Genomic DNA, 15,979 nt, shown 5'->3' with positions numbered 1-15,979 from the left:
TAAACTTAAACAAGATGACAAAATTCAATCAAAACCTACAACCGTAGTATTCATATATTGTATTTACTGTCTTTACTTCTTATGTTTTTTCATCAATACCTGATTTCGTGACCTTTATTTCAAAGATCTTTTCTAGCTGCATTGTAGACATTTGAAAACACGATTCTAGAGATACAACAACACTTCTTCTTGAGGATATAACTACTGTGTTACGAAATTTATCCTGTGAATCTGATGTAATTACAATGCTGTTGGTAGCTTCTTGTATAACTATCCGGTCTTGACACCTTCCAGGATTTATCTCGAGCATTCCAAGCTGCGATAAGGAGACGATTTAATTTTTTATTCACTAAAATCCTTCATCATATAATCATGACACACATAATGAAGATGATTTAAGAAAGTGTTTTACAGAAAGAAATATATATTGGTACTTCTATTAACATCAGTACAATGCATCAAACTAATATAAATCATTCACATGATCTTTAAAAAACTAAATAAACTTTACCGAGCTCTGACTGATCTTATTATTACCTCATTTAACTCCATTTCTGTTGTCGTTCTAGGCAGATGCACGTAAACAATTTCCAGTTTTATGAACCCTGAATCCCCGGAATGAACATTCCAAGTACAATTCAGCCCCTGTCCATAACTAAATGGAAAACCTGGCGACCTAATATATTCTTCTTCACTTTTCGATACGTCTATGAAATATGTACAAGGATTGACCTCATAAGCATCTGAAAAGTAATTTTTTGTGGCCATAGTTTATTTTCTCATATATTCTATAAGCAATTTTATATTTTTATTCATGTATAATGATAAATGGTTTGCTATATAAGTTCATATCTTTGACCCCAGAAAAACAAACACTGGGGGTACCCATAGACATTAATTGGTTTTCTTACTTGGTTTTTGACCCTTGAAATCGAAAACAATATAATAATGGCCTTTCTAGGACATACGTGGAGAAAAACTAAGAAAAGGGGTTTTATTTAAAAACTATAAATCGCAACGTGTAAATATATGTATTTGACATTTTGACATCAAACGGGTCAGTCTAAGGTCAAAGGATTTGTGATAAAACTTTCACTTACAGTGAGAGAATTAAGGCAACCTCTTTAATGAAATATTCATAAATTTATTTTGCTCCTTTTGATTTTGACTTAGGAGAAACTTTGCAACTAATGTAAAAAGGTACTTACCTTTAAAGCAGAGTCGATGTGAAACAAAATTAAGCTTTACACCCGTCTGAACCCAGGCAAACATTCTTGCAGGGTGATATCGGTCTCCCAAGCTTAAAGAACATGCTTGATCCGATGTGTACTTTTTAAAGGACAGAGAGGTGCAGTTGTTCTTCAAACAAAACTGTCTACAGCCTTCTATACTTGATATATTTTTATAAGATTGTTGTGTATTCTCTGAGTTAAGCCAGAAAGAAAACCGTCTTAATTCTTCAAATCCAAAGTCAATCGTACCATTTCTACACTTTATATCTCTCTGCACTGTAAACAAATTGAATGCATGTTTAAAGTTTACTTCATTATTCTTGATATCAAACTGTAATAACTTCTTAAATTGGGAATAATTTACATGAATGACTTAGAGAATTAGAAGAGAATACAAATTTGTTAAGACATATTTTTATCAATAAATATGGTATAAGAAAAAGCTTCTTTTTAATCATCGTATTGTAAAATTGATATTATAACCCTGCTTAGAAAGAGGTGTGGGGGGAGGATGGTGGTGGGGGTCTTCGTCTGTCTGCACGTCAGTCCATCCGTCCGTTACACTTGAGGTCACACATATCTTCTTACATAATGCCATTATGTAAGACTTATTTTACTTGATCCGACACATATTTCCCATAGCAAAACAAACCCAATGCCATTGATTCTTGAATACTGAAGGGCATCCATCTTTAGAAATAATCTTTCACAGAATCTCTATTACACAATGCCATTGTGTACTCTTACTTTTTGATTGGAAACTTATTCGTGTTATTACGGATCTCCCATTTGAAAACATGGACTTTAAATTTGCCATTACAAACAAATGGAAGTGGGTATCATTTAATGAGCTCGCTGCTCGCGGTACGACATGTTTCGGTTCAAATTTACTCCTGCTAGGTTACAAATAAATGTGTTGTTAGAGATAAATAACGATACTTTACACTGTTTTTGGCAACCAATCACTTCTGCCTTCAGACATGCCTCCTGACCCTCTGCTTGTATTGGATGTATTTTTATGTATCTTGTCAGGATTTCATTGTGCAGTAGGAAGGACTGGGGTGTGCTTATCGGTATGCTATCATCAATGTTGAAAGTCTAAAAAGACAAAAACTAGATAATGCTTCATATGATATAGATAAAACAGTGAGTTATAGTATTCAATTATACTTACGACATTATAATTACAAAAAATTAACTAAAACAATTCCTACAGGACAGACAAATGAAATTACAGGTAGACACTGGTATTAAAGAATCTTCGTGTTTATATGATGTTACACATGTGATGCAATTAACTGAACATTAGATCGTGAAGCAAAGACAACTGTTAATAGAAATTAATTAAATCGCCCGAAAAAAAAATTACATTTATTATTCATAACATCATAATCCTCAATATGTAATTGAAGGTTAAATACATATATATATCATTTTACTTTCACAATTCCAGGTGAATCTTCATATCGTTTTATCTTATTTTTCGTTACTCCGTAGGACAATTGGAATGATTGAATGTATCTGGCTTCCTTTCCTGATGTCCATCCCTGGACCGATAATCCCTGGACAACCGTCGGGACAACTAAATCAATCTAATCAACAGAAAGAAGGTGGACCATTTTATTGTTGCTTCAACAAATAGTCTATTATTAAAACAAATACCATTTCGTAGGCTATTACTTGTGCACTCGTTTTCCCGATCATAACAAGGAGCACACGGCGGATGTGACCGATCAGCAGGGGATGCTCACTCCCCCAGGGCACCTGATCCCACCTCTGATGATTTAGAGGTTCATGTTTGATCTTTTCTCGATATGTACTGTTTCATTGGATTTTTGTTCGTTATCTTCATTTTTACCTAGATTTTGAAATAAAAGTATTTAACACATTAGTTTTAAATATATTTTTTCATTGACTTTAACACATTCTAACTAATAAAACATATTTTGACAATCATGCTTGAAAGTTTCCTTTTTTCTGTCACGTGATCCTGGACTTAACAGTCTAAGCCATAAAACATAAAATTTATTAGATTCATATTATAACAAACCATAAACCATGGCGATCTTTCTGTTTTCTGAGCACACCATCCTGGGTTTGGATGATACAGTCGTCCTCGAAGTGGAAGAGGAAGTATTTGTCCACTCTCTTCATTTATAGACGAGGCTTCTAACTGATAGTCATAGATGTTACCTGAGGCCATACCCAAGGGCCTACCACAAGTTGTCTCTGCAACCCACAATAATTCATGTAATAATTCGCTTATAACTTTGCTTGCAACTCTTAATAGTGGAATTGTATTACTTTGACTATACTGTATAAAAGTGTCGGATGGGGCAACTATGCAACTGCCATTTCTCCTCATTCTATATGTCTGAATGTTACGGTATTTGGACTGCGTGGTATATCGTAGCACGCAAAATAACTTCTCAATGGAAGTTTTCAATCTTTTTTAATCCCAAGTCCGACATATAATTCCTTTTATTTACTCAGAATGTCACATGCAATTTACATTACAATGTCTTTTTTCTTCAATATAAATGTAGCACTTTGGGCTGTACGGACCGTTGATATCTGCCTGTGTAGCTATAGCTCAGTGGTAGAGCACCTGATTAGTAAAACAGGGGTCCCTGGGTTTGATTCCCGGGCCAGACAAAACTTTTCTATGCATTTCTTTTCTACTTCTATATTTGATGTCAAGTGTGGGGGCCTTATGCAGATTATTTGTAGTTAATAAATATATGGAGATAACGAACAGTATTCAAGCTAAAAAGTCCATTAAACAATGCAAAATAGGACCAGAGCAAACACAGACCTCCAAAACATCAGACACGGGGTCAGGTGCCATGGATGAGTAAGCATCCCTTGAATAAGTAATCCTGACATTGCCTGTGAACTTGTGTCGTCGAGGTCGGATATAGTGATAACCCCAGGACTCATAACAAAGTTTCAACAAAAACTAAACTCGCCTTGGTTTAATTGATATATTGCAGATAAAAAATAAGTTAAACGTTATTTGTTAAAATCTGCACTGTTCAGGCTTCTGTATGGTATTACATACAACTTACATACGATGTCATAAAACGTGAGAGCCTTGTCACGCCTGGTTTGAAGAGGGTATAAACCATGCACTGAAAAAGTATTTGCACCCGTCCCTTACAGTATCATAGTTATAGAAGTATAATAGTTTTCAAAGTGTATTATTAAGCCTTAGAATGAGAGAGGGTATATTCACCTTTTCCTAGAATTTTAATCTCGTTGATTTCCATTTTGAAAAAGTTGCCTGGATTATGGTCTGGATGTGTGAAATCAAAGTTCCGTATGGTGACGTATTGACCCACCACCGGACGCCTGCACTGATACCGGAACACTCTGGAGTATCCTGGGAGTCTGATGTCGTCACATCGAACAGCGCCATAGTTTATGAAATCCCACGGATTCTTACTGACGTAGGTCCCAAGGTATCGCAGATTATGAGGCATGTAAGCTTGATGAAAACAATGATACGCATGGGGTAACAAAAAAATTCGAAATAATAATATTGCGTGTGTGTGCTTATTCCTTAAATTCAGTTGCTAAATTTCAATTTTCTATTGTAAGTTAAATATGTTGATACATTAATGGTCTAGTAGATGTTCTTTTAATCTTTCAAAGATCACCATTGAATTTTTTTTTTATCATATACATGTATGACCACAACAGAAGAATCATGATAAAATGTTTAGAAAATTCGTATATTACGTTATGAGCATATAATTATTCGAGACATTTTAATGATATAATGCATGTTGTAAATTTAAAAAATGCATTTTATTTCAAAGAACACAATAAAATCTAACAGAATACTAATGCGGAATAAACTTACTACTAAGACGGTAAATAATTATAGCGTGAACCTCCACGTGTTCCTGAAGATTGATTTGAAACCATGGCTTCATCATGGGTCGCTTTGAAATAAATGAGTTCAGGGTATCTGCATTATGATAAAAAATATATTTATATAACACAAAATTAGATCATCTTCATTGTGGTATCATAAAAAAAGTCATCATTTACCTATCGAACCATCAACTGCATAAATTGCCTCGAAGTTTTCGTCATGTTGAACACTTTTATAAGATGTAAACTTTCCATATTCCTTCAAGTTTTTATCCTTATCTAAAACAGATTATAGTATCATACCCAACAACAATTTTTTTTCATAATTAATAAAGAATAGAGCGCTATGTTTAACAGCCCTTTTTTTTATTTTACCACAGATTTAAGGCATTAAACTCACCACATTTTCTAATTATGCAGTATTGTCTCCAGTTTGGTAACTTAACAATGCAGAATGGTTTCCCCGATTTGTATGTATAATACTGGTAAGCTCGACAGTAATTTTCATCGAACTCATGATACGCCTTCCTGCTGTTCTTGAAAAGTTCAAAGCTAGATTTTGTCCAAGGTAAGCAGGCTTTCCCTTTCTTTGAAACATTGGCTCTTCCGTTGTAAGAATTTCCAAAGTCCATGTCAAAGTAGCACTCACGGCGCGCTGTAATAAACAAAATTCTGGCCACTCATTCCTATCATAGTAGTGTAGCTTTCATAGAAAAATAAATTAATTTGTATGTGTTCTGCAACATGTCTGTACAAAGTGCATCACCGCACAATCATATTGATAATATATATGTATTTTACTTTCGAAATATTTATAGATAAGTCACCAAAAATAGTGCTAAAAAGATACCAAACCAAATAGATTCCACATATTGAGCTTGTAACAGTAAATTAAATGAGGTCATATACATGCAGCAGCATACCAAAGATTTACCCAAATTAACATTTGATATTTTATCGAACACAAGTTTAAAATCTTTTATATCATATAAAAGCAATGTATTACATATAATTACCAAAAGGTTCGTAGTAGCAATAGGCCACGCCTACAGATTCATTTAATGCTGTTTTGTTAAAGAACGGTAACACTCCTTTGAAATTCCACTCATCGTTTTCATTGGTCATATACAAATAGTCCCGCTGTACGATCATAGACTCCACCTCCTGACAAGAATTAGCTGATGAACTCTAAAAATCATACCATACTCAACGCATGAAGATTAGTATGGATCAAATCTATACATTTAATGAAACATTACCATTGATAATCCTGCAAGCTTTAGTAATTCTTATCGACTTACCTGGAAAAGAACAAATGGAAAGTCTGATGGTAGTTTTATTGGTGCCTGGGTATCGCCATCTTCTCTACAGCAGAACTGCAGCATGAGACTCATATTGCTTCCGGTCTCCCCTGGAATAACGCCCCCTATATCCTGTTTTGTAAACTGATAACCGGATATTGTCAAGCTGCCATTAGAAAACCCTGTAAACAAATAAACAAACATCGACTACTCATTTTTAATTCAATTATATTTACAGTGCACAGTAAGAAAATGCAATGTATTCTATAACAAAAACCGACTAGGTTAAATGTTTAACTTTATTGCTTGGATAATAAAGTAAATGTAATAAATAAAAAAAACACATATATACCCCTTTTCAATTCAATTCTTTCAGTTTATTAATATATCAAATAATCCAATATGCCCCATCATTTAGAATAATTCTAAAATTACAGTGTTAACGAAATATATATGATCAGAGAGTTTGCGAACTATCTCTATATTTACAAAACGTTCATTCAGATCAGAAAGAAACTTTGCCATATAGGGTATAGTCATATGCATGTTCTATAAACATTATATGTAATGTAATGCTTTGCTCATTATTGTGAGGTCACAATGTGAAAATGACGTCAATATGTAGATCCCTTGTGACAAACATTAGTTGACTCAGTCGTGCTCGAGCAAGGAACGGCTGTAAATTTTAACGTGATTAACTTGGGAATTCCTTTGCAATGGTAAATATTAATCTGTACACTGTTTATGAAGATAAAAGACTTGCCAGAAGTTCAATATATTTGATTGATTGTTTTAGAAGGCAGGGAGATGGTTAAAAGGATGTTTGGTCTCTTACCCAATGAAAGCAAGTTGGTGAAGAGATGTGGCCTTTGTTACAGAAATGTTAGAAATGTGTTATGATACCACAGAATCTGACACACCTGTTTCATACTTGGATATTTAACTTGAAAAAGACGTTAATGGCAATCTAACAACCAACCTCTATGATAAACGTGATGACTTTAACTTTTCTTTCGTCAACTTCCCTTACTTATACAGCATTATACCTTCATTACTTGTATATGGAGTTTATATCTGTTGATACGGTACGCAAATGCATGCATGCTCTTCGTATGAAGAATTTCTGAAACGAGGTAAATTACTAACAAACAAGTTGATGAAACAAGAATATCAGCAGTCTGGTTTAAAGTCATCATTTCGTAAGTTTTATTGTCGATACAATGTAAGCAAATACAATTTGTCGCTGAGTCTAATGCTGACTGACGTTTTATACTAATTGTTAGTCCATAATTCATACACTAAATTTACGACGAATTTTTCTGTTATTTTCCGATCATGACAAGGAACAAAGGCAGAAGAGACCGGTCGGCAGGGGATGCTCACTCCTCTATGGCACCTGATCGTATCTCTGTTATTTTGTAGGTCTTTGTTTGCTCTGCTTCTGTTTTGTATTGTTTTATGGACTTTTGATGTTGACTACTGTTCGTTATTTCCATATGTTTCATAATGAAAGATCGCCAATTTACAGTTGTAGTTGAATATCTTAACAATAATATACTGATAAGCAAATTAAACAGGGTAACAAAGAATTTGCGAAAAATGTTTGACTGCAAGACCGAAATTACGAAAACTGGAATCTTGCTGTTAGTGCATTAAAACCAGTGCTCAGAATTACTCAACTATGAAACGTATTACGCGACGCAGGGAAAGTGGTTGAAAGTTAAAAACACGTTCATGGTAATATCATAACAAAAATTGCTTTAAAAATAAGATTCTAATATATTTTATGGATTTGCACTATTCGGCTTAGAGAGATAGCAGATACGAGCGCTGAGGATAAGATAAATCTACTTACTGGTATATGAAAAGATGGATTTGGTTAAAAGGAATTAAAGATGCAGACCGATGGGAGCTTAACTTTAATCTGGACAATTCCCAGAGATAAATCATTTAGTCGGACAAAGATAACGAACGCGAGCTCTAAGGATAAAAGTAATTAAAGAAATATTAAAATATGCTTATAAATGTAGCTCAGTGGGACTTTTTTGTCTCTTTCTGGTTGCAGTGCAACATTAAAACCAATTATAAGTAGTTATATTTCTAATAAGCTATATTTTGTAAAATTATTTATTGAAATTATAAATATTAGAAATAGATTGTTTAATTATAAAGAGTATTATACAGGTTGGGTAACACGCAGGGAACCTGTAATGCGCTGAAATGTGCAGGAAGAGGATAAATAAATCCGAAAATCGGATAAACTTTGTCTGGTCAGGACCAGGGAATTGGAGGAAGGTTTTCCCTGGCCCTTCAAACACGTTCATGGTAAGACAAATAATAGAAAACCCAAAAACAAATTTACAAAACAAATAGAAATCCCAAAAACAAAAATTTCCCCACAAGAACATTTTAATTGTTACGAAAGTAATAATGACAAGTTTGTCAACGTTCTTGTAACAATTGATGCACTTGAAGTATATCTTTTCTCAATTAACAATATTATTTTTATAATCAATAGATTTAATCAAAAATTGACTTAATTTTGAGTGTTAATCCACATAGCATATCGCAAAAATAGTTCCTGGAATAATTGTTATCTATTTTTCGTTTTTGTCTGACGAGATATTACTACCAATGTTTACAAACAGACTTACCTTGAGGGCATATGCTGCTGAAACTGTATATACAGTACTGCCCTTTGGGCCACTCAGATGATGTTTCATTGTCATCTCCTCTATCACTAGTTCGATTTTTCACACAAAAGTTCATTTGAATAGCATGATAATAGTAAGGTCCCAGTATGTTTGGCTCTATGATGCCATTGAGGAGGTCTGGGTCTTTAATGTTCCAGTACTGTCGTTGGGCGGAGTCCGGGAGAGTCAGGTTAATGTAAGATAAGGTCCAACCCCTGTCCTCAGTCTCAGGACAACCGAACATTGAGGCAGGGAGGGCGTATGTCCCGTCTGGCCAGTTACTGTTCTGAAAACCTGCACAAAAAAGATGTTATTTCAATAGTTTACCTTGTAAAATACTGTAAAACAATCATGTTAATGTACAAGAAACAAAAAAAGTAAACGACAACTGCATGTTATAAGGAATATTGAAAAATATAGAGATAACGAACAGCCTCAAGTCCATTTTAACAATACAAATCAGAAAAAGACGGATATCCAAAACATGGGATCAGGTGATCACATGAGATTAGTGAAGATTCTCTGCCAACCGGTCACACCCGACGTGTGCTTCCTGTCATGACCATGGAATAACAGAGAAGTCCGTAGACTAGTCAATGTGTAAATAAAGGAAGATGGGAAATGCAAAAATCTAGATGTAGAGAGCAAACCATCCTTATACAATTCAAGTGAATATTTTTATGATTTTGACACTTATAATTTATGAAATACTAAATATTGGTTCTGATTACATTGACCTGTGATATGCAATTAAGATTTCAATGATATTGAGAAATCAATCGACACCATTAAACAAAAGACCCATTGACCTTACCGATTACCCAAATAATACAGATAATACAATATAGTAATGAAAATGTGAAGATAATGAATAAATAATTTTCGTTTGACATATTTCTTCTACGTGTTATTTCACATGGTCGCCATCTTTGTGGTCAACCTACAAATTTTTCCTCTTTGTCTTACCAAATTTAAATGGATGAAGCAGAAACATTTTGGGGAAAATCTTTATGGAATAAAAATTATGAAAAAAGGAGGCTCTAACATATGTATAATTTTCAGAAAAACAATGCCTCCTATTCCACAATCGCCAGTATATAAAGTTTAAGTGGGTTGAATAATGAAGGAATATGAGCATGTTGACCATCAACGGGAAATAGCCTTGTTTATTTGGACCCGCTGAAAACTATCTATAGTAATCGATCTTTAAAAAGCCTAAAAACAATATAGATAGGTGAAAATGGCAAACGACAATGATCCCTGAAAATTTTAAAAGTAGAATTAGCTGTCTAGGGGGAGTAATTATCCTTAGCTGACCAGTCAAACCTGCCATTAGTCTGATCAGTTAGAAGGAAATTTCCGTAGTCAATTTAGTACAAAAAACAACGGTCTAACAATTGGTATGAAAAATGCCATCCAAAATTCGACCCCATCAATAGTCAGCTTTCCTTATTTACGAAGCGATAATCCCAATATCACCTGCTTATAGTATTATTGTGTTTATGCCTCCTATCTTGGTTTTAGCTCCATTCTTCAACCCTCGAGGTGGTATGGATTATGAAAGTCGCAATTGTGTACCTTATTACCATTAATGACATATGCTAAGATTGGCTGAAATTCAGGAATTTAATCTGTAAATGTTAAATTTTCATTTGATACTGTATATGATTTTCAACGCCATTTTAAACAGCATTTTTAAAATGAAATATACGATGTTTGAAAGAAGATTATTCAATGATTTGGATACTCACTCTTTTCGCAGAAAAATCCAAAATAATCTTGTGGACACACACATCGACATGTTGTTTGATCGAGTAATCCTTTATTTTGACATTTAACAAATGGACAAACTGAAAAAAAAAATATTCATAAGAATTATTGCAACATCCTGTTAACCTATAAAGAGTCCAAGCAATAATAATAACTGGTGTTTATTTATTTAATTTAGATGGCTATTCTTGCAACAAGTTTTGGTGAACAAAGAAAAACTGCTGCTTCAAAATTTGTCAACTGAATAACAGTGTGCTAATTTCAAAAAATCTAACTTGAATTATTAATTTATCCATGTGTTTGAATTTAATAGGATAATTTGAGAATTACATTTAGGTCATGAAACATTTATGTTGGAAGTACAACTGTAAAGAAACATTTTTTTTACCTGGTTGCTCCCATTCGGATACAATGTAGGTCGCTCTAAGATGGAAAAGTCCAAAGATCAAAACCACTGTCAGCATTGCAACACAAAATCTGTAGAAACTAATCGGAACATTTATCTTGCTGCTGAGGGCAATTTGTCGTGTATTTGAATGAGATAATAGTCGGATGATTTCATGTAATATGCTGTTTGCATTAATAGATCTTGGAGTTGATTAGTATTATAGTCGTGATATAGCAGTCCCATAGAGGAAAGAGATTCAAAACATGATTTGATAATTAGTTCAAATTGACTTTCAAAGTGGCATTGCACATGTCTTATACAAGCATGAAATGAAACATATGGAGATTACGAACAATATTCAAGAAACATTTTCCATTGAAGATGTAAGGACAAAATTATATTTGTTATAGATTTTGACAATGACTGTTTCTAATGCCGTGTGCAAACATTTTAAAATTCCCCATTTATCTACGCATTTTCTCCAATGAAAATTTGATATTGAAACATTATTAATGTAATTATACATAAACATTCAAGTGAACATTTATACTTACATTTACAAAATATAATCGGGACTAAACCAATTTTCTTGTAGCTGAAAAATATGCAAATCACGGCAGTGTTTCTTAGTCACATGGCTCATGTTGCATTGAATGAACCAATATCACACAGTGGCCAAGTCATTTACTTTCCGCATGACGATTTAATTTTACATATGTAACTAAGTTACGTTGAATACATAGAACAAAATATGTGATGGTCACACTTTGTATATCAGATTATTTTTTTTTCTTAATTTTTTAAATTGATCTTGTCGCCTTTGTGAAAAAAATTTATCATGCGACTTTTTTTACTATTGATTCTCCATAACCATTTTTTTTTCGATAACTCACAAAAATTCTAAACTTGACCACAACATTTATTTCAAAATATAATTCAAATATTTTTTTTTATTTTTTCTTTAATTAAACTAATAACTCAAATGCTGATTGATAAAATATCATTTTAAAAAACATATTTTTTAATTATAGTTTGGTTTTACATGTTTAATTCATCCTGAAAAAAAATTATTCGTCTCCATAAAATTAACAAAACAAGAGGCCCAGGGGCCACAGCGCTCACCTGAGCACATCAGGCTTAAATTACTCCACCCCCCCCTCAAGGCGTTCATTATTTTAACAAACTAGAATCTACACTACCTGAGGATGATTCTATATAAATATCACAAGTCATAGCTTTGAAGTACTTGAAAAGAAGATTTTAAAAGGTTTCTCTATATATCCCTATATAAAACTTGGATCGGCCATTTTGGCCCCACCCTAGCCCCGGGGGTCATGATTTGAACAAACTTGAATCTACACTACCTGAGGATGATTCCACATGAGTTTCATCTCTCCTGGCCCAATGGTTCTTGAGAAGAAGATTTTTAAAGATTTTTTCCTATATATTTCTATGTAAAACTTGGGACGGCCATTTTGGCCCCACCCTTGCCACAGGGGTCATGATTTGAACAAACTTGAATCTACACTACCTGAGGATGATTCCACATGAGTTTCATCTTTCCTGTCCTAGTGGTTCTGGAGAAGAAGATTTTTCTTATATATTCTTATGTAAAACTAGGGTCGGCCATTTTGGCCCCACCCTTGCCACAGGGATCATGATTTGACCAAACTTGAATCTACACTACCTGAGGATGATTCCACATGAGTTTCATCTTTCCTGGTCCAGTGGTTCTTGAGAAGAAGATTTTTAAAGATTTTTCCTATATATTCCTATGTAAAACTTGGGTCGGCCATTTTGGCCCCACCTTTGCCCGGGGGGTCATGATTTGAACAAACTGAAATCTGCTCTACCTGAGGATGATTCCACATGAGTTTCATCTTTCCTGGTCCAGTGGTTCTGGAGAAGAAGATTTTTAAAGATTTTTCCTATATATTCCTATGTAAAACTTGGGTTGGCTATTTTGGCCCCACCTTTGCCCCGGGGGTCATGATTTGAACAAACTTAAATCTGCTCTACCTGAGGATGATTCCACATGAGTTTCATCTTTCCTGGCCCAGTGGTTCTGGAGAAAAAGATTTTTCCTATATATTCCTATGTAAAACTTGGGTCGGCCATTTTGGCCCCACCCTTGCCCTGGGGGTCATGATTTGAACAAACTTGAATCTACACTACCTGAGGATGATTCCACATGAGTTTCATCTTTCCTGGCCCAGTGGTACTGGAGAAGAAGATTTTAAAAGATTTTTCCTATATATTCCTATGTAAAACTTGGGTCGGCCATTTTGGCCCCACCCTTGTATATCATTTGAACAAACTTGAATTACACTACTTGAGGATGCTTCCACATGTGTTTCATCTTTCCTGGCCCAGCGGTTCTGGAGAAGAAGATTTTTTAAAAATGCCATAAATTTTTCACAAATTCATAATTTTTTCCCCTTGGAAGGGGGCGTGGCCCTTCATTTCAACAAATAATTCCCCTTCACCCAAGGATACTTTGTGCCAAGTTTGGTTGAAATTGGCCCAGTGGTTCTTGAGAAGAAGATGAAAATGTGAAAAGTTTACGCCGACGCCGACGACAACGACGACGACGACAGACGACGGACAAATTTTGATCAGAAAAGCTCACTTGAGCCTTCGGCTCAGGTGAGCTAAAAATATTAATGCTACAATTTAAATGATTTGTTTCAATGTCGTCATTCAGTGCAGAGATAGAGAGTAGAAGAATAAAACCTTTTAAACAAGCATGTCGAATATTATACTCACTGTTTACTTTGTTATGGGTGATTTATTTCACAATTGGACTTTATTTGTATTAATTCTGTGCGTGCTATGAACTTTAAATAAGTGCTCTTAAAATGTAATGAATGAGTGTACTATTATTTAGGACAATGCTCAAGTAAGTGTGTCATATTTTCTTGATCATGACACGATTACAAACAATAAACACTTTTAATACAATGTTTATAATTCTTTCATTTTGTTACCAGTACAAATGAAAATACCTCTCACGTGCATTGCTTATTTTTAGTGGGGTTTTTTTCAGTGTTAGTGTGTGAAGCACTGACTTTTTACAGTTGACGATTTCTTTTAACAATTTACTTCCCAGACGTAATCTATAACAACATATCAACTAACATCACTAGAAAAAAAATAAGGCAGCTGCCAAGGATGGGGCCCTGACTAAGCTCCTTCTAAACAATGATAATTATGTCCCTATAACATCACGCAGGATGTTATAAATTATATAGAAAAATTAAGAGTATAAATATTTTCAAAAAAATATATTTATACAGTATACATCTTGAATTAAGGTAAAGATTATAATTTCAGTGTAGTTGTCAACCAAGGGAGCCATAAATACGTTTCACAGTCTATTCATTCCCCCCTTTTTGACAGCACTACTGGAAGACAGGTCCCTTCCCAGTAGTATTTATACAAGAATAAATAATTTTCACATTATTTTGAAAAGATTTTGAAAATTCCTATGCTCGGTGTTAACGTCAAGAAAGCGTAATACTGAAGTGTAGAAACATATTTATTTTTTTTACATGATTGTATATATTGTATTCAGTTTTACTTAAGACTCTAATCTACATAACAATTTATGTTTATAAATTCTATATGCCACAAACGTAATATTATGTAAATTTAGGGATCTAAGTTTATCATTTTTTTTTTCATGGAAAAAACAACAACAATATGTTTCCACTGAACTTTAAATGATAAAAAACTGCTTATAGTATTTCATATATTAGACACATTATCAAATTCAAAAATAAGATGTTTCGCATTTTCTATTTTGTTACAATGTACACATATAGAAGATGTATCTTATTTTCACTTACTCACATAAGCATTGTTACATATTATATTATTCAATAATTTGTAGCTAAATTCTGCTATGTGTCTATCTCTTATGTCAATAATTTTACATTCATAAATATTTTTCCAACTCGACTCCTCAAATATTCCAAAATCTTAAGATAATATTGCTTGGGCATTTTTACACCCTGTATCATGTACGGAGGCTCAGAATTGATATTAGATGAGGAAACCTTTCTATCGGTCATAGGTATGATGCTAGGGGCCTTAACATGTGAAGTTTGGGGGTTAAGGGTTGGGTGGTTGTCGTTTTCGTCCTAAGCAACTTATTTGTGCTTTGAAATACCCACTTATTTTCGTTTAATTTCATTTTGCGCAAAATATTTATATGGTAAAAGAGCTTCCGTACATTGTCTTAGTGTAGAAGTAACCCGACAACTGCAAAAGTCGGCGATCCTCGTAAAAGTCCATTAATCGTCCAGGCTGACTTTCGTCATTGTCAACTTGCACATTTCTGTTTAAGATCTCTGTTAAACAGCAGTAATAGACACCCGCAAAATTTCCTTTAAAATAACGAAAATTGTCAATCCTTCAAAATAACTTGTTTTACAGTAATTATAAAGTCTAGAGATAGACATCACATTAATTTCAAAAGAAGAAAAAAAACATGTTCCTTGTGTTTAAAAGCTTCCTTGCTGGAGGTTTGGTTGCTATTTAAGGGGGCTGACCGTGGTTTTATTGTGTGAAAACTATAATAGCGAAACTCTTCATTTTATATCATATTTAACTTACATTATCTACAGTGTACATGCCAAGTTTGGGGGAAATTTACCGTCCAGGTATTTTGAAGGACCGTCTCAAAATACTGGTACATTTACAATAGGATTATAT

At 33.8% G+C, this 15,979-nt stretch overlaps 1 protein-coding gene across 3 annotated transcripts in view; it reads right to left on the bottom strand.

The window, feature by feature from the left end:
- Positions 1-11,863, bottom strand: part of LOC134250885 (uncharacterized) — a 30,976-nt gene extending 19,113 nt beyond the window's left edge. The window contains exons 1-16 of one of the 3 annotated variants that reach the window (XM_062733243.1): positions 11,818-11,863; positions 11,264-11,352; positions 10,857-10,955; positions 9,067-9,399; positions 6,413-6,594; positions 6,128-6,299; positions 5,512-5,766; positions 5,289-5,390; positions 5,098-5,205; positions 4,468-4,719; positions 3,283-3,461; positions 2,672-2,824; positions 2,177-2,330; positions 1,209-1,508; positions 538-743; positions 100-316 (exon numbers count right to left, since the gene is read on the bottom strand). In XM_062733243.1, coding sequence (XP_062589227.1) covers positions 100-316; positions 538-743; positions 1,209-1,508; positions 2,177-2,330; positions 2,672-2,824; positions 3,283-3,461; positions 4,468-4,719; positions 5,098-5,205; positions 5,289-5,390; positions 5,512-5,766; positions 6,128-6,299; positions 6,413-6,594; positions 9,067-9,399; positions 10,857-10,955; positions 11,264-11,339 — 2,788 coding nt within the window. In that variant the 5' untranslated portion in view covers positions 11,340-11,352; positions 11,818-11,863. Of the gene's footprint in view, positions 1-99; positions 317-537; positions 744-1,208; positions 1,509-2,176; positions 2,331-2,671; positions 2,825-3,282; positions 3,462-4,467; positions 4,720-5,097; positions 5,206-5,288; positions 5,391-5,511; positions 5,767-6,127; positions 6,300-6,412; positions 6,595-9,066; positions 9,400-10,856; positions 10,956-11,263; positions 11,551-11,817 lie in introns of those variants that run through there. The other 2 variants (XM_062733242.1, XM_062733244.1) reach the window with 2 other exon arrangements.
- Between the last annotated feature and the right edge of the window lie 4,116 nt (positions 11,864-15,979).

This window comes from Saccostrea cucullata, unplaced genomic scaffold, assembly GCF_032062105.1.
Source record: "Saccostrea cucullata isolate Sc308-1 unplaced genomic scaffold, CSIRO_AGI_Scuc_v1 ctg15, whole genome shotgun sequence".
Lineage (NCBI taxonomy): Eukaryota > Metazoa > Mollusca > Bivalvia > Ostreida > Ostreidae > Saccostrea > Saccostrea cuccullata.
The sequence above is the reverse complement of the archived record's forward strand: the minus strand, read 5'-3'. Positions and strand labels throughout refer to the sequence as shown.